Below are 18,562 nucleotides of genomic sequence, written 5' to 3'. Positions count from 1 at the left end.
GATTGCGGGTTTTGGGTTGTTAGTTTTCAAATGCAATTTTGAAAACAATACATATTTGGCAAAAATGGAGTTGAAATGAGTTTTAAGTCATTTTCAAAACACTTTTTCACTCATTTCCAAAATCAATAAAGAAAGTTTTGTGGATTTGGATTTTAGTTTAGAAATCATACACATATTTCCCACATTTGACAATGACACATTTTGTTGCCACTACCGCAACCACCTCCATCGTCATTGCGTGCCAACGTCACTACCACTAATACCACTTTTGTCATTGTCACCATCATCATCTTTATCATCGTCATTACTGTTTGTCACCACCACAAACACCAACACTGCTACTCTCACATCATCATTGCCACCATGCACCATCGTCATTGCTATCACCATCAATGTCATCGTCACCATCACCACCAACATCGTCATAACCACCACATTGCCACCACTAGGTGTTACCGCCATCGTCACTACCACCATCGTTGTCACTTATATTGTTATTACCACCACCACCACCACCACCACTACCAACAATACCACCTCTGTCACCACCACCACCATTACCACCAACAAATCGCTACCACCATCAGCCCACCACACCACCATCATTGTCACCACCATCATCATTGATACCACTGACATTGCTACCATCACCACTAATATCACCGCCATCACCAACGTCACCGTCACTACCACCACCACCAATGTCACCTCCACCACCGTCATTGCCACTATCGTCACTTCCACTATTGATATCTTTACCGTCGTCATTATTGCTAACATTATTACCATCAACATTGTTGTCATCACTACACAAAACATACTCTCAAACTAATTTTAATACGCTATGAAACTTTCAAAACAAGTTTATTTTGAAACTAACCATATTTTAAAACTAATTTATAAATTTTTAAAACTAAAACTAAAAATTAATTATTATTTTTTAAAAAATTTAAACTCAAAACTAAGAACTACCCCAAACAAGATCTTTAAGTTCTAATTTTTTTTCCTTGAAAAAGATGGACCAGTCCAACACATCAAACCATGAGCTAATGGGCAGTTTAGAAAGTTTCATTGCCTCACCATTGTCCCTAAAAATAGTCATAAATTTCATTAAGAACATTATCTGTACTTTCAATATCACTAGCGTAGATAATACTAAGCCAAGATTCATTAAGATATGCCACGTTTCAAACCAACTATTATTATTATACTAAGATGTCATTGCGTAGGCATAAGAATAATACATGGAGAATACCATAAAATTATATAATTAAGTGTTGTTTAAAATTTCAGTTGATGTCATAAAGTACCTTAAAGTTTGAAAAGAGGTTGTTGCCATTGGACAAAGGCAAGCGGAATTTGTCTCTTACTATTAGCATTAAGGCCTAATATTAGTTGCTGGGGAATGGGGACAATTATATTTTGTAAGTGTGAATGTAAAGTGATTTAACTATTCTAGGGTAGGGGGGCGATACCTTTTGGGATAGAGAGTTCCGTCCATAAATAAAATATTTAAAATAACTCACATATTATTGAACGAACTGAACTAAACTTATTAATTATAATTTTCACTGAAATTTGAATATTGTACTTTAATTTCAATATTATATTCACTTGTCATTTTTATCTAGATTTCATTAAAACTTTAACTTCATTTTCTATTTAAACAATCCTAAAATATGCGTATAGGTTCAAGTCTGTATAATTAATATATTATTAAGTTTTAGTTTTTTTTTCTTCTATTTAATTCTTTATTTCTTTTGAAATTTAAACGTTGTCATTTTTCTATTGATTACTCTGGTTTTGATGGTCATAAATTATTTTTGTAACGTATGCTAAAATTAAGAACTTGAAAAGGGACCACAATGTAGTTAGAAAAAGAAGATAACGAATTAAATTCAGATCTAAATATAAAAATATGATTTTAGAAAATATTTAGTTAATAACAATAAGATTAATTAGTAAAAATAGGATTTAGAGACCAAACATTTATTTAAATATTTTGGCTTAATTATTTTTTTATCCCACTATTTATTTATTTTGTTCAATTTCGGCCCATTATTAATTTAAAGTTCAACTAGATCTCATAATGTTTAAAATCAAGTCAATTTGGTCCCTTATGTCCAAATTAACTTAATATCATTAGTGGAACATTCGACTAATTCAATTATTCAAAAGATCTCCTTGCACATATAAATTTACAAGTATCTACGCCACATGTTTAATGTTAGTAAGTTATATATTGTGTGTCGGACTTGACTCTACAAAGGATCAATTGACACATTAATATCCTTTTTTATTTGAAGTGTCGGTCGTTAACCTGGGTCGATCACCCACCTCAATAATCGGGTGATTCGTCAAGGACAAATTCAGTACTACTATTAAGTGTGTATCTCCCCAAAATCATTAGGACATGGCGCCAACATTGCACTATGTCTCTTACATGTCAAGGACACAATAATGCACATGTATCCGGTATAAAATTGGTAAGATTGTGCGTACAGAGATCCTCCTAAAGTTCATGGTTAGACAAAGTTAGATGTGTTGAGGAAGACCATTAAACTTTCGAATAGACTATTCCCTCTCAAACCATTTAGTATTTATAAAAATCCGTCTATAATTAGTTAACTTTTTTATTAATTAAAATCACTACTAACATTTACTTGATGAAGTTGTTTTTAATTTTATTTTGGTTTATTTATAAATTCAAAGAAAAAGGTCGTTCCCTTTCTTCCTTCCCAAACGCATCTTCTCTCTCCAGTCGGGCTCCCAACAAAAAAAAAAATCACTGCTCACTCACTCACTCACTCACTCACTCACTCCAACCCACCACAACACAACAGCAGAACCCATTCCTTCACCAAAATCTTCGTCACATTCTCACTGCACCATTCATTGGATCTGACTCAGACCAAAACAAAACCCATTCTCCTCTCTCCTTCTTCGGGTTGGTTGATCCAAATGGGAATGCCCCGTAAGCCATGACCCAAGAAACCGTGGACCACGACCACCAACAAGACGACGACACCGAGTCTTGCTTTTTCCACGACTCCAACGACCGTTTACTCTCCTCTTCTTCCTCCTGCTCCACTTCCACCTCCGACGACGACACTCCCACTACCCAAAACGACACCCTCACTCACCGAAACGACGCCTCCATCAATGCCCTCCCACAATTCCCTTTTCCAACTATGTGCAAGTACGACGCTTGGATCTCCGAACCCTCCTCCCTCTCCGAACGCCGCTCCCGCCTCCTCCGCCAGTTCGGCCTCCCCGCGCCGCCGCCTTCCTCCGCCGCAATCCCCCGATCAGCCTCCTCTCACCATTGCACCGACACTTCCTCCACCGCCGCCTCGATTCCCCGATCGAAATCCGACAACACCTCGGATCGCGGCACCAAGCATTGCAAGTCTTCTGTTGTTCCAATCCACGACAATGACGACGGTTTTCTCGTAAATAATAGTAATAATCGTGGTGGTGGTGGTTCTGTTTGTGTGAATAATAATAGGATTTGTGTGAGTGTGTATGAGGATGATGACGACGGTGGTGGTGGAATTGGGGAGGGTAATGTTAATGTCAGTAATGTGGTGGATGAAACTGTGCAAGCGTGTACGATTAGGGATTTGGATAATGGAAAGGAGTTTGTGGTGAAGGAGGATGGGGTGTGGAATGAGGTGAAGGAGGTGGGGACTGGGAGGCGTTTGACTGTGGAGGAGTTCGAGATGACAGTGGGGCATTCGCCAATTGTTCAGGAGCTCATGAGAAGGCAGAATGTGGAGGAAGGTGGTAATGGGGAGGGTGTGGATGGTGATCGGGATGGGGATGGTGGTGTTGGTGGTGATGATGATGAGGGGGATGGTGGCAAGGTGAAGAGGAAAGGAGGGTGGTTTAAGTTTATGAGTTTGAAGAGTGTTGTGGTGGGTCAGAAGGAGAGGCGGAGTGGGGACGAGAAGGATACGTCTTTGTCGGAGAAGGGGGGTGGCCAGAGGTCGAGTTCGGCCACGGATGATAGCCAGGATGGTGGTGGTTTGGTTCATGGGGGTGAGAGAGTGAGGGTTAGGCAGTATGGGAAGTCATTTAAGGAGGTTACGGGCCTTTATAGGAGCCCGGAGATTCAGGCTCATGAGGGTTCCATTTGGTGCATTAAGTTTAGTTTGGATGGGAGGTATCTTGCTAGTGCGGGTGAGGATTGCGTGATCCATGTTTGGCAGGTTGTGGAGTCAGAGAGGAAGGGCGAGTTGCTGGTGGAGAAACCAGAAGATGGGAATTTGAACATCATGTTTCTTGTGAATGGGTCGCCAGAGCCTTCTTCTCCTGGCATGGACAATAATTCGGAGAAGAAGAGAAGGGGGAGGTTGTCTGTTAGCAGAAAATCATTGAGCTTGGACCAGTTAGTGGTGCCAGAAACTGTGTTTGCACTCACTGAAAAACCTGTTTGCTCCTTTAAGGGTCATCTCCATGATGTGCTTGACCTTTCTTGGTCCAAGTCTCAGGTTAGCTGCTATTTTGAAGATAGGTGTTATTCTGTAATTCCACTTGTGTGTTCTATGTCTGATTGCACTTATAAAGTTTAATACGAGTGAATATGTTGACATTAGTTGGTTGGATGTTCACAACACTCGAATGCAACTATGCATTAAAATGTTATTAGTTTTTCTATATTGTTCTGTTAACAGATAAAATCACTTAGAGGAAACAGCTGGACTTTTCAACTTATTGGTTAAATTATTGAGCTTTGAATGTGTGCCATGGTGTGAGAAATTGATTCTGAGTCCTAATCAAACAAGCACTAAGTAGAGGCTCTAGTGAGAAAGTGGATCCTAATCAAACATAGTTAGATTAAAAGGGGTATTGTAACACCTACTACGAAAACCTATAGAAACCATTAAAAAGATATTACTCTAAATGATTGTACTGAAAATTTGATGACTTTTATAGAGCTCAATAGTGTCTATTGATCTATTTAGTTGACCTTACCTAGTGGGATAAGACTTAGATCATATTATATATAGTACAGTTTTTAATTGGCAGAATAGGCATCGTGTGACAACTGACAAAGGATTCTAAATTGCTTTAGAATATATTATTCAGTGTTATAAACTTACTGTTTTGTTGAATATGCATTTAATGGAACAAAATTTTTGATATTAGATGGACTGATACTATTTTTGTTGAATATGCATTTAGTCGTTTGTTTATTATATCATGGAAGGTATTAGTGGACTCTACTAGAACACTGCTAATTTTGTTAACTCTAGGTTTTGGGATTACTTACTGTAGTCATAAACATAAACTCATAATATTACAATATGAATTTTAGGAACTAGATAAAGTTCTGTGAGAAGATTTCTGAATTGATTTTCCCTAATTCCTAGAAAATTGATGTTAAATTTTCAATTTCTTCTCAAGTTTATTGTAGTAGGTCTACAATTATTTATTTTCTGAGTTTCATTGTTATTCTAGGATTTCCTTGGAAAGGAATTTGCTGACGAACAATTTAAAGTGGTAACTTGTGAAGAACTGGATGACATGTGTTATGATTTCTTTGCAATGGTCTGTTTTTTGATGGTGAAATATCCCATAAATATACATCCAAATTTTCCAGAAATTACTATAATGAAAGGGATGTAGAGATAATAGCTTTAGTGTAAGGTAAAGGGAATTTAGCTTTGCTGCCTAAGAAGCCGAAATAATATATGCAGGTCAGTAACTTGCTTAAGGTGCTGTTATGTTGGGAGGTAACTTGGTCATGCTAAAATATGACATTTTTATTACACCCTGCTGTTGAAGTTACAATAACAATTTAAAACTCTTAGAACTTAAACATGGTTAGTACATAGTATCAACAGTGTCAAGGCAAGATCTGACAACTTTTTTCTGCAGTGAGTGAAGTGAATTACCAGGAACTTCACTGGGGAATTACTGTCATCGAGCTCACTGCTTACAGTCCTCACCCTTTATCATCTTGGAGGAGCTACCATTAGGCATGAATAGAGAAAAAATTGAGGGACCAGGCTTTGAAGTATGATTTGTAGTGAGGAGCAAGAAAAATTTGAGAGATTTTATTGAAATAAAATAATCCTTTCTAAAGGATTTTAAATTATGAATAAAAAAGAGTTACACAGTATAATTGTTTCATAAAAAATTCTAAATATATTTATTAGACAAATTATAAAAAAATAGAAACTTGTTCTAATTTATATTAATTTTTACTATTTTGAATTTAAATATTTTTTAACCAGTTTCTAATTTGCTAAGTTCTCCTCATATTCTAGTATTGGGATTTGGATTTGAGCACCATGCAGGGTGATTTAAATGCGAAAAATAAATTTGTGACAGATGTTATTGCAAGCTACGAAGATGTCTTTGAATTGGTTATATGGTTATTTAGAGACTATCTAAAATTGAAACATTTGTAATGATGATGCTGTGTGTTTTAAAAATATAAACTAAACCATATATATGTTTATCTTCAATGCATTTGTTTTTCTGTTTGGTCAGCGCTTGCTCTCATCTTCAATGGACAAAACAGTGCGACTGTGGCATTTGTCTAGCAAGTCTTGTCTGAAAGTTTTTTCCCACAGTGACTATGGTGAGCACATCCATCTATCACATCTTGCATGCTCTCCTCTTTGCTTTTTCCTATTCTCAATAGAGTTTATAGACTACACTTGACTCCTTTTGGCACAATAATATTAAATAATTGTCAGAGTACATGCAATTGTGTTAGCAATACACTTTACACTCTTATTATTGTACTTTTCAACACATGATTATTGGTTGAAATTTATCATCTTGTGAATTTCAATAAATTTCAGCTAATAGCAAATAGTTTGTTGGAAATAATGTATTTGGAAGTGTGATGCTAGTCATTTCTCAAATTTGAATTAGATTCACAGCATGACTATCCTTAAGGCCTGTTTGGGTAAGTTTCTTTAGAAGTACTTCTAACTTCTAAGAGAAGAAAATAAGAAAAAAACTGAGATGAGCTTCTCCATAAGCTAAAAGGAGCTCTCCATTAGCTAATTTGTAGAAGCTCTCTCATATAGTTTCTCTAAAAGATGAGAGGACATCTATAATTTAGCTAATGGTTAACTAATGGAGAGCTCATTTTAACATATGGAGAAACTCATTTCATTTTTTTCTTCTTATTCTTTTCTCCTAGAAGTGTTTCTAGAGAAGCTTACCCAAACTGGCCCTTATACAATCTAATTCTAGTCCTATTCAGCGCCTGTGCATGGATTGGTACCCATATTAATTGACAGAGGCATGATTTTTATCAAAATTCTCTGTTGCTACGTATAGAACTTATTATACCCGAGTTCTTTGACATCTTTTACATGTCAGTTGTCACTTAAATTTAGCAATAAAAAAACATTCCTGTACTCCATCCACCTCACCCAAACCCTTTTTCCCCCTTGCTAATTATACCTTTGCTTCAATTTGTTCTCTGTCTGCCACAGTAACTTGCATCCAGTTTAATCCTGTTGATGATAGATACTTCATTAGTGGATCTTTGGATGCTAAGGTTCGTATATGGAGCATTCCTGATCGACAAGTTGTAGATTGGGCTGATTTACATGAGATGGTCACTGCTGCTTGTTATACACCTGATGGCCAGGTTGGTTGAAAATTTATAAGAGTTTGATTTTCAGGTCGCAATTCAATAATATTTTCTGGTCCCTGCAGGGTGCGCTAGTTGGTACATACAAGGGTCGCTGCCATTTATATAATACATCTGGTATCATCAGCGAGATTCTCTTTACCTGTATATACACGATTCTTATGATTGCAGGGCCACTGATTATTGTTATTATTATCATTTTTTCCCCATTTCATTCAGAAAATAAGTTGCAACAGAAAAGTCAGATAAATTTGCAGAACAGGAAAAAGAGATCTAACCACAAGAAAATTACTGGCTTCCAGGTAGTTAATGGTTTAACTGCTGGGTTGTTAGATTTCCGCACATCTGAAGGGCTAATATGGAAAAAAAAATAAAGGCAAATTATTGAAGGCTTGACAACTATTTTAATTTTTCTTTGACTGGTAATAATGCTTGTGCCTGGTTTCCTACTGATTTTCATGAACAGTTTGTGCCTGGAAGTTCATCAGAAGTACTTATCACTTCTTCTGATTCTCGGATTCGACTTGTTGATGGTATTGAATTAGTTCATAAGTTTAAAGGTAGGTAAATTTAGTTCTATATCAAATGAATTTATTAATGATATCATAACAAGTGAATATATGTAAACATTGTTGGGTACCTGATGAGAATTTTTGCTGCTGTCAATGATAAAAGTAAAATTATTATTGAGATGATAAATGCTCTGAAACATATGAAGACGATTTCTGTCAAAAAATAATGAGAACAAGTGACCGACATACGTGTGTCTGTGTAGGGTGTGTATTAAGTGAGAGCCCAAGAGAATTTAATTTTCACAATACACATAAATGGTCAAGACCAATTTTACTTTAAAACCATCTGTGTAAGACTAAGGGCTTGTTTGGGTAAGCTTCTTTAGAAGAACTTCTAAAAGAAGAAAATAAGAAGAAAAAAAATGAAATGTGCTTCTCCATAAAGTTAAAATTAGCTAATTTGTAGAAGCTCTCTCTTATAGCTTTTTCAAAAGATGATAGAACATCTACAAATTAATTAATGGTTAGCTAATGGAGAACTAATTTTAACTTGTGGAGAAACTCATTTCATTTTTTTCTTCTTATTTTCTTCTTCTAAAAGTGTTTATAAAGAAGCTTTAGTAGGTCCTAAATCATTAAGCTTTGTTCTTCTCATATTCTCACCTGATATTCTCCACACACTTTTTTGTTTTGGAATGAATATTTCTTTTTGATATTTTGGTAGGATTTCGTAAATTTATTTGAATGATACGTGGAATGGAAAATTGTGGTCATTTAGTTCTTGGTCTTTGATGGAATGTAAGGTCTCCCGAATATTTCTTTGCACCTGGTTTCCATATCAGAGTAAAATGATGCAAGTTTTTTCCAGGGTTTCGGAATGCAAATAGCCAAATTTCTGCCTGCCTCACAGCAAATGGTAAATATGTTGTCTCAGCAAGTGAGGATTCTCATGTATACATCTGGAAAAATGAAGCTGATTGCAGACCTAGCAGGAGTAAAGGTGTCACTGTGACAAGCACATATGAACATTTTCACTGTAAAGATGTGTCAGTGGCCATTCCTTGGTCAGGTATGGATGATACATGGGAGATGCATGATTCATATTTTGCAGAAGAACCTGAGCTTGATGATGATGGGGATGAGGATGAGGTCTCATCGGCCAATCATCCTCCTACTCCTGTAGAGGAAAATCTAGGTTCTGAGGGTTCACAATTTGCTTCAGGTTGCAACAACAGTCCACTTCATGGAACCATTGCAAGTGCAACGGATAGTTATTTTCTTGATAGAATTTCTGCCACATGGCCTGAGGAAAAACTTCTAACAACAAGGGACCGAAGCCCTCGGGTAAGTGTGGATTTATCTAATGGGGTGAATCAAAACATGTCAGCCTGGGGTATGGTGATTGTAACTGCCAGCCTTCAAGGGGAAATTAAGATTTTCCAAAATTTTGGATTGCCACTTGGTATATAAGAGGTGATAGAAAAATTGTGCCTATGAGCATGGGAGAATGAGTTAAACATGAACTCAAAAGAAAAAGTAAAGGGGTGAGGCTGTTGTGTTGTGTTGTCGACTTCCACATTCTCCATTAGTTGGTGAGGACTTGTACAGAGGTGTTGGGGGAAATATAGTATAAAGGGAGTTCCATTTGTTTCTTGTTCTTTTGCTTATCTGATGAGATATGTTGCCATTCCAATCAAGTATTTGGGGGGACAGAAAAAGAAGGAAAAAAAATTGGGAAAAAAAGAAGTGAACAAAAGAGAAGAAAAAGAAGGTACACCTGGAATTTGGAAACCAGTGGATTTATTGTAATGGGAAAATGTAGAAATTAACGGGCATGGGAAAAGCTTGTTGAATTACAAATGGTGATTCTTTTACATTTGTTAATAGTAGTCTTGCTATGTAATTCAATTTCTGGTTCAGTGAAATTAATTTCAATAAAGCTGCATGGCTACAAGTGCTTGTGCGACTAGGGCATGTTCATTCTAGAAAATTATACGTGGAACACTTCAGAGGGTTATTTTTATAACAGATAAAAACTCGAAACTTGTCTAAAATTGATCACTTTTCTGACTTAACATGCTCAGTTTCCCGTATGTTTTAATGGCTGAGGCTCGACTATTGCTGTTTAATCTAGCGTATTCATAGCCGAGGTGGAAAATTAAATGTTACATGACTTTGGTGGGCATCAACACTTGCGATGCTGACCTGAAAATTGTGTATACCTTGGATTTATTAGTGTGGTACATTCTTGTGATACCAGAATTTCTAAGTATAGAAATTTAAAAAATGTAGTTAAATCTAGTATACCAACATGTAAGTATGCTGGCATATCAAATGCTTTAACTGTTAAAACTACTGGTTCCTGTTCTTTTAGGATTCTTCTGTGTACTGATCACAACTCATTTGAACTCGACACATAAAAAGGTCACGTGGAGTTTGGCTAAAGCTGATAAATAAAAAGGTCACGTGGGTCCATGACAGTGATCAGGTAAAGAGATTAGGTAAAATTTTCTTTCTTGTAACGATTTCGGGATTTGAACTCTTACATTTCACTTCTACTCTCATCATCATTATTGGGTAATTGGGTTGGGTAAATTAGGTTGATACCACACTTAGAGTATGTTTGTTTCTTGTCAATCTCATACTTTAAGGCAAGTTTAACGCATATTCAACTCTCAGGACTCAGGAGTCATTGGTGCTCAACGTGAGCAAATAGAAATTCGAACTCCACTTTAATTGTTCAATTCCTTCTGAATTAAAAGAAATTTATTAGTCATGCTCATGAACAGGTGCTAACCTTACAAAGGCGATTGCTTCCTTTTCATAATGTTTATTTTACCTTTCGGATTAGCCATTTCAGAAAGGAAAAAAAGGGAGTGCACTTCATAATGTAATTTCACATTCTGGATTGATCGTTCTAGAAGCTAAAAAAAAAGTGGGATTTTCTTCTTACATGATACATAATTCTTCTATATCTAACAATTTTTTGAAGATGCGAAAATTGCCCCTATTAACTTTTACGTTTGTTGGTTTTTTTTTTTTCTTCAGAGACCATTCTCATATCCTTTTGGTCAAGTTTCTCCTTCGGTCTTTTGGCTGGTTTGGTTGAGGTGAACTGTCACGATGGTCGTTCGTAGTATGTGATTGTCGTCATGGTAGGTGTTGCATTACAACGATAGAGGAGGTAAGTTTTTTTCTTCTGCAACTTCAATTGAGATATGTGTCATAATAAACTTACGAATTAACAATCCATAAGTTTCATACGAATTAACAATCCATATGATTTATATGGATTGACCATCCGTAAGAACCATACGAATTAGGTTCTTACGGATTGTCAATCTGTACGGTTCTTACGGATTGTCAATTTGTATGAAACTTACAAATTATCAATTTGTATAAGTTATATGAATTGTCAATCCGTATAACCTAAATATTTTTTTATAAAAAATATTTGGAATGTTTTTTTTATAAATTTAATTATACTTTTTATAATATTTGTGTAAATATGTCCATCTACATTGCTCAGTCTCATCTTTTACTTTTTGTGTACTGATTTCAAGTAACTCAACTAACAAGTCAAGAACTTCCTCTACATCAATAGCATCAAAGGTATGGAAGACACCTGTAATTGACATATGTAATAAGGATGCCACATCATCGAGAGTTATAGTTAGCTCTCCTATCAGCATATGAAAACTACTAATTTCTGTGTCACCTATATGCAAAAGCAAATAAAAGTCCCTTGTTACTTGTCTCCAACAAACATGTAATCAGAGAAGTTAATCCTGTAGTAGCTACTATGCCTTCAATCTCAGGTGCATGTCTTCCAAATTTCTCTACCTTCCTCACATGAGAGGCCAACTTCAACTCGGTACATTCTTGCAAATAATTAAAATTAATTAGTTAAAATAAAATGATAAATAGTTATTCAACACTAATGTGTTATGGGATCCGCCTGAAAAATCCTTTGTATCAATACCTACATGACCCGTAACTGGCTTCTGAGACTCCTTATATGAACCTCGTTAGCAGCATGATCAACATGGTTAACATCCCCAGTAACACCTGCAGTTGCCCGTTGTCTACGTGCATATGCTATCGGCATTCGATGCTGAGGGGTTTCTTCTTTATCACCAACAACTTGTCTACCTAAGACTCTTCCTAAAACTCTACCTAAAGTCCGACGCAATAGTTCTAACCATAATCTACAAATTTGCACATTAGTATCAAGTAATGTCATCGTTCAAATAATAGTTGACTTTCATATTTCTAAACAATTTTTTTTTTCATTCTATTACTCAAAAACTAGCAAATTAACTAAAAAATCTTCTAAAATCTGACTGTATTATTAAATGTAGTACATTTTAACAAATGTAACAAAAAAAAATATAAATTAACATTAAGTGATTAATCTAGCAAACTAAAATACATCATCAAAATCAAACTACAATTATATTTTAAATATTTTATAAATTACAATTTAATTATTCATAAATAAATATTTAATTATTTTATAAATAATTATTTTAATACATTTATATGTTCATAAATCAATGTAGAAATTCATTTTCTTAATTTTTATAGTTGAAATCACTAGTTCTAGCAAACTAAAATATATCATCAAAATCAAAGTACTTTTTTTTATTTCTATTAAATGACTACTTTATTATTTTATAAGTAACTATTTTAATACTTTTAAATATTTATAAATGAATGAAGAAATTAATTTTTATATTTTTTTACTTCAAAAAAATATTTATATAAATATTCAATACTATTAAATATATAATATTTTTACAAATATATTAATAAAAAAACTTTTCTTATACAATATTACCTATTTTTGTTTAACTGAATTTTAGAATATATAAATTATAAAAATTTGGATTTTTTTATTTAACTATTTTAAATATATAAAAGTATTAAAATAGTTTTTTTGTAAAATAATTAAATAAAAAACAATTTATACATAGATTTTTAAATAAAAAATTATTAAATAAATTGTTGATTAAATTAAAATAAGAAAAAATTATTTATTAAATTAAAAAATATATAAAATTTACAAAAATAGTTATTTATAAAATAATTAAATAACAACAAAATTTAAACATGAAATTTTAAATAAACAATTTTATTAAATAAATTATTTATTAAATAAAAAATATATAAAATTAACAAAAATACATATTGACAATCCATGTGGATCATACGAATTGTCAATCCATATATATTTAATGCACAAAAAAAAAAAGAGGGTAACAATGGAACTCACAGCGATGATAGCGGGACGATGACAGACACCAATGAGGAGAACACAAGGATTGATGAAGATGAACCAAAGATTGATGAAGATCAAACACGGATTAAAGAGAAGAATATGAGAGAATTTGGGAGGAGAAAACAAATACGCATGAATGAATGGTGCAGATGGATTCCCAATCCATATTTCACATTTTAAGCATCATTGAATGAGGGACAAAATTGATTTTTTTACTTCGTATGTTGGGTGTAGAAAAAATTGTGCTGGATGTATGAAGAAAATCCCAAAAGAAGTGTAGGAAGGAACAGCCCCTTACAAAACCAACTGGCCCGTTGTTTACTCCAGGCCCAGCCTTACAAAATCTCATTGTGCTAATTGGTTTTTGATATGAATAGGCCGCTCAGGCCTGGACCACCCCGACATACCCCCCTTATGAATAATACAAAAAAATGACCACTCCAACTTGCACAGAAACACTAGCAAGGTTTTTCCAAGATACAAAATTACACCCAATTTTTAGATATTTCTTATAATGTTCTTCAATCATAATAAAATTTTGTTCTGGGTTTCAAAGAAATTTTTTTATTGCTTTGATTTCCGATATATTGAAACTTTAATTTTGATACAAAATTACACCCAAATTTTGAGATAATTTTTTTATAATATTCTTGAATCATAATTAAATTTCATTTTGGTAATTTAAACATTTAGGTTAAACTATTCATTTACTTCAAAAAAATTTCTCAATTATTATATATAGTCTCTGTATGAGAAAGAAAAATTACAAGTTTTAGTCCTGTATAAGAAAATTGTAAGTTTTAACTCTTTGACAATTTCTTTGTAGTAGTTTATCACTGCTAAAAAGTTATTCTAATAATTTATACTGTCAAAAAAATTTCTCCAGTATTAATGTGTGGGCACCAAAACTTAACTTTTATACACGTAGGAAATTAAATCTTACAGTTTTCTCGTATAGAAACTAAAATTTAAAATAAAAAAGCTTAAATGGTTAGGGTTGATGATAAATAATTGAATTTTGTTCTGAGTTTTAAAGATTTTCTTATTATTGTTTTGAGTCTGTAATATATTAAAACTTATATTTTGAGTTTATGTGATAGGTGAAGTGATGATATGACAGATTATAAATCAATATAATATTATTTGCTATTGGGACATTATCATGTTATCGTTTTATTAACCACAAAAAATCAAAATAAAAAAGTTTTAATATATTAAAAATTTAAATATAATAATTTTTTTTATGAAGAATCCAAAATAAAATTCAATTATTTTTCAAAAAAACTTAAACATGTTTAAACCTAAAAAAACCATATCAAATAAATAAGTTTAACCAAATATTTATTATGTAAAATACTAAAATAAAATTTTAATTCTAATTGAAGGAAAACATCAAAATTATAGCTAAAACAACTATATCCAATTATTGTACTTTCCAAAATTTGTCGGACCTTGGTTGGTGAACAAATATCCTTTCTATCCAAAGTAGCTGACAAAAGAAGGCTTTGTCTTCATTGCCTTCTACTCGAGATGTGCTTCCATTCCTAGTCCCTTTCATTATCTATGTTTCAGTGTTGATACCTGCTACGGATCAAAATATCTCTTACTTCCTAAGTCCAAGCACAAAGATTATTAAAATATATCACAAGAAATCTAAAATTCAAAGCCTCATTGGTTGGTTTGAAGTTACCTGGCATGTGCACATCCTGCAAACTATCTTATCCTCTCATATCCTAAGCAACATTTCAGTGTATAAATTCATTACATTGACATTACCACTTCAACCAATTTAGTGAAACATTCTAAAACAAAGGACCCAGTTTTACATTTTTTTTTGTTCCTGAGTTCCAATGGCTCTTCAGGCTGCTTCCTTGGTTTCTGCTTCTTTTTCTATTGCTAAAGAGGTTTGCTTCATTTTTGTCACATTAACACATCTTCTTGATGTCAACATTAAAGTGATAACATAACTCAAGTTTTGGGAAATGCCTTTTGTGTTTTCAGGGAAAGTCTGGTGTATCTCTCAGGGACACCACAATGTTTGGTGTTTCATTGTCGGATACTCTCAAATCTGACTTCAGCTCTCCCTCATCGACTTGCAAAGTAACTACTGCAACATAAATTTTGCTTTATTATTCATAACTTTCCATTTTATAGTTTTTACATATTTCTGAGGATATTAATTCAATTCAGTATAGGACTTCTGGAGAAATGTGACTAACCTACCTTTTAACATAATCTGTTCACCATGTTCTTCATTATCATGTGAATGCCACATAAACACACCCTTTGATATAATTTTTTATGATTTTAACATATTCTTTATTAGCCTACGAACTTCATGTAAGTATTATTGATAATCTTATTATATAATTTTTTATGATTTTAACATATTTTTTTATTATCGTACGAACTTCATATAAGTATTATTGAAAATCTTATTCTTTACTATTATTGTGTGAATTTCATATAACTCTTCTTATTACTCAATTTATGTACTGATGGTTTGGAAGAAAAAAAATGTGTTTATGGAATTCTTCCTAATTTGATTACATTTCACATAAATTTTCTTTTCCCTTCTGTTTTAATTTTCTTGGACTCTGCATGATGTCATTGTTTCTCATGCATAATGTCCCTAATTTGATTACATTTTCATATACTTAGTCAAGCCACATTCTTCCTAATTTCCTTTTATTACATTTGATTACTCTGCATGATCTCTATTAATCACATTCTTCCTAATTTGATTACATTTCACATACTTAGTCAAGCCACAAGCACAAATGCACAATCTAATTTCTTTTTTTTACCATCTCTTTGATCAGAGGGAATTCCAACAAAAATTTGGCCCTTTGAGGGTTCAGTCAGTGGCAACAACAACTCCAGGAGTCACCAAGGCTTCACCAGAAGGAAAGAAAACTTTGAGGAAAGGCAGTGTTATTATCACTGGGGCTTCCTCTGGATTAGGCCTGGCCACTGCTAAGGCTTTGGCTGAGACAGGAAAGTGGCATGTGATAATGGCCTGCCGGGATTTCCTCAAAGCCGAAAGGGCTGCGAAATCTGCCGGCATTGCTAAGGAAAACTACACTATTATGCATTTGGACCTTGCATCTCTTGATAGTGTGAGGCAATTTGTTGATAACTTTAGGCAATCAGGCCGGCCACTGGATGTGCTTGTTTGCAATGCTGCGGTTTACTTGCCAACTGCCAGGGAACCTACATATACTGCTGATGGCTTTGAACTCAGTGTTGGAACCAACCATCTCGGGCATTTCCTCCTTTCGCGCCTTTTGCTTGACGACTTGAACAAATCTGACTACCCTTCGAAGCGGTTGATCATTGTAGGCTCAATCACAGGTATAACTCATTAGGATGTTTATTAAGATTTAAGAGAAATGCTAGCAACACATTATCTGATGCATTCATTTCATTGCCCTATGATTCATAGTTCTAAATAGTGAATCCTTAAAGAGTGGTTTATGGAGTATATTTCTGGAATTCCTTGTGAGAAAATAGCTAGCAATAATATACTTTTTGACATACTATTATTAGATGTAATTCACATAGGATCCATCACATGATGAATTTTTCACCAATAATAAAGAATGTGTTAGATAATGCATTGTTAGTAATTCTTTTCATAGTGAACCTTTATTTGTATTGAAGGTTTTTAGGATTCATATAGGTGCTGATGATTTTGTAAATATCAAACAGGAAACACCAACACATTGGCTGGAAATGTGCCACCCAAGGCTAACCTTGGTGACATGAGGGGACTAGCTGGAGGCTTGAATGGGCTAAACACTTCAGCCATGATAGATGGAGGATCCTTTGACGGCGCTAAGGCATACAAGGACAGCAAAGTCTGCAACATGCTTACAATGCAAGAATTCCACAGAAGATACCATGATGAAACTGGGATCACATTTGCTTCCCTTTACCCAGGTTGCATCGCCACAACAGGCTTGTTCAGAGAGCACATTCCCTTGTTCAGACTTCTCTTCCCTCCATTCCAAAAGTACATAACCAAGGGCTTTGTCTCAGAAGATGAATCAGGAAAGAGACTTGCACAGGTAATATAGCACAATGGAGATGATTAAATATTTTGGGTCCATATGAAAAAGATTATTTATAGTTTATTTGGACTTATCTTATGACATAATCACATGTGTAACAGTGTAAGTGTAAGTGTTTGGAAGAGTTTATAAAAATAATTTTTTTTTATATGTCCATAGGTTGTTTTTAGCTTATTTCATTAAGCTCTTACGAAAACAGCTTACAACTTACATGATAAGTACTAATTCAACAATCCCTTAATTAAGCAGTTTATTCAAACAGGCCATGTATGTTGTTAGCAACGTGTTTTTGAAGAATCCTTGTTTCTCATGTTTGAACTGTTCTTGTGTAGGTTGTGAGTGATCCAAGCCTAACAAAATCAGGTGTTTACTGGAGCTGGAACGCGGCCTCTGCTTCGTTTGAAAACCAATTGTCCCAAGAAGCCAGCGATGCAGATAAGGCTCGCAAGGTTTGGGAGATTAGTGAGAAACTTACTGGTTTGGCTTAAGTGGTACTTTGGCAGCTTCCAATATCCATCTTGATTTAGGGACATTTGTCATGGAGTTCAATAACATCTCAGAAGAGTTTAGACCCTCTTCTGATGAGTTTGTTAGATTCTTTTTCTAGCTGCTAACTCCTCTTGGTCTGATGACTACTGTCGATGAATCCTTCACCTGAGGCCAAGTGCACATGAACTATAGAGAAATAATAATTGTGCACATTGACTATGATCAATGCCATTGCCTATCTTATGTTAATAGTCATTTATGTGAACTCCAGAGTGAATTGGCTATAATTTAACCATAATTTAATTTTGAAAGCTTGCCTCATAACAAGTTCAACACAGAAACTTCATACACTATAGTGCAGAGAGTAGTAAATCTTATGTTTAACAAAGCAACTCCATCAAATTAGACAATTTAATCAACATGTAATCTAATGTTTAAGCCAAATTAGGAAGCTTTGACCCAAAAGGAATAATTCAAATGGTAAGCAAGTTTGAGTCAATGATTGATGACATTGATGACATTCGGCGGTCAGCTAAAAACACTTGTATGGAGAGATATATTCTTAACAAATGAATGATCATTA

At 34.1% G+C, this 18,562-nt stretch overlaps 3 protein-coding genes across 3 annotated transcripts; 2 read left to right on the top strand and 1 right to left on the bottom strand.

Annotated features, from left to right (window-relative positions):
• Positions 1 to 583: 583 nt before the first annotated feature.
• On the bottom strand, positions 584 to 1,339 carry LOC114416198 (glycine-rich RNA-binding protein 2-like). The gene is made up of 3 exons (XM_028381061.1): positions 1,311 to 1,339; positions 1,023 to 1,088; positions 584 to 806 (listed from the first exon to the last, which is right to left on the bottom strand). The coding sequence occupies exons 1-3, from the start codon at positions 1,337 to 1,339 to the stop codon at positions 584 to 586; spliced, it is 318 nt and encodes a 105-aa protein (XP_028236862.1).
• Positions 1,340 to 2,725: 1,386 nt separating this feature from the next.
• LOC114416895 (WD repeat-containing protein 44-like) lies at positions 2,726 to 10,103 on the top strand. The gene is made up of 7 exons (XM_028381939.1): positions 2,726 to 4,493; positions 6,502 to 6,592; positions 7,464 to 7,621; positions 7,690 to 7,741; positions 7,844 to 7,926; positions 8,091 to 8,184; positions 9,005 to 10,103. Exons 1-7 carry the CDS (start codon positions 2,982 to 2,984, stop codon positions 9,604 to 9,606), a joined length of 2,592 nt encoding a protein of 863 aa, XP_028237740.1. The 5' UTR covers positions 2,726 to 2,981; the 3' UTR covers positions 9,607 to 10,103.
• Positions 10,104 to 15,164: 5,061 nt separating this feature from the next.
• LOC114416894 (protochlorophyllide reductase, chloroplastic-like) lies at positions 15,165 to 18,290 on the top strand. Its single transcript, XM_028381938.1, has 5 exons — positions 15,165 to 15,321; positions 15,419 to 15,517; positions 16,240 to 16,771; positions 17,129 to 17,487; positions 17,823 to 18,290. The coding sequence occupies exons 1-5, from the start codon at positions 15,268 to 15,270 to the stop codon at positions 17,976 to 17,978; spliced, it is 1,200 nt and encodes a 399-aa protein (XP_028237739.1). The 5' UTR covers positions 15,165 to 15,267; the 3' UTR covers positions 17,979 to 18,290.
• Positions 18,291 to 18,562: the final 272 nt, after the last annotated feature.

The sequence above is a fragment of the Glycine soja genome, chromosome 6 (assembly GCF_004193775.1).
Source record: "Glycine soja cultivar W05 chromosome 6, ASM419377v2, whole genome shotgun sequence".
NCBI classification, from domain to species: domain Eukaryota; kingdom Viridiplantae; phylum Streptophyta; class Magnoliopsida; order Fabales; family Fabaceae; genus Glycine; species Glycine soja.
The sequence above is the reverse complement of the archived record's forward strand: the minus strand, read 5'-3'. Positions and strand labels throughout refer to the sequence as shown.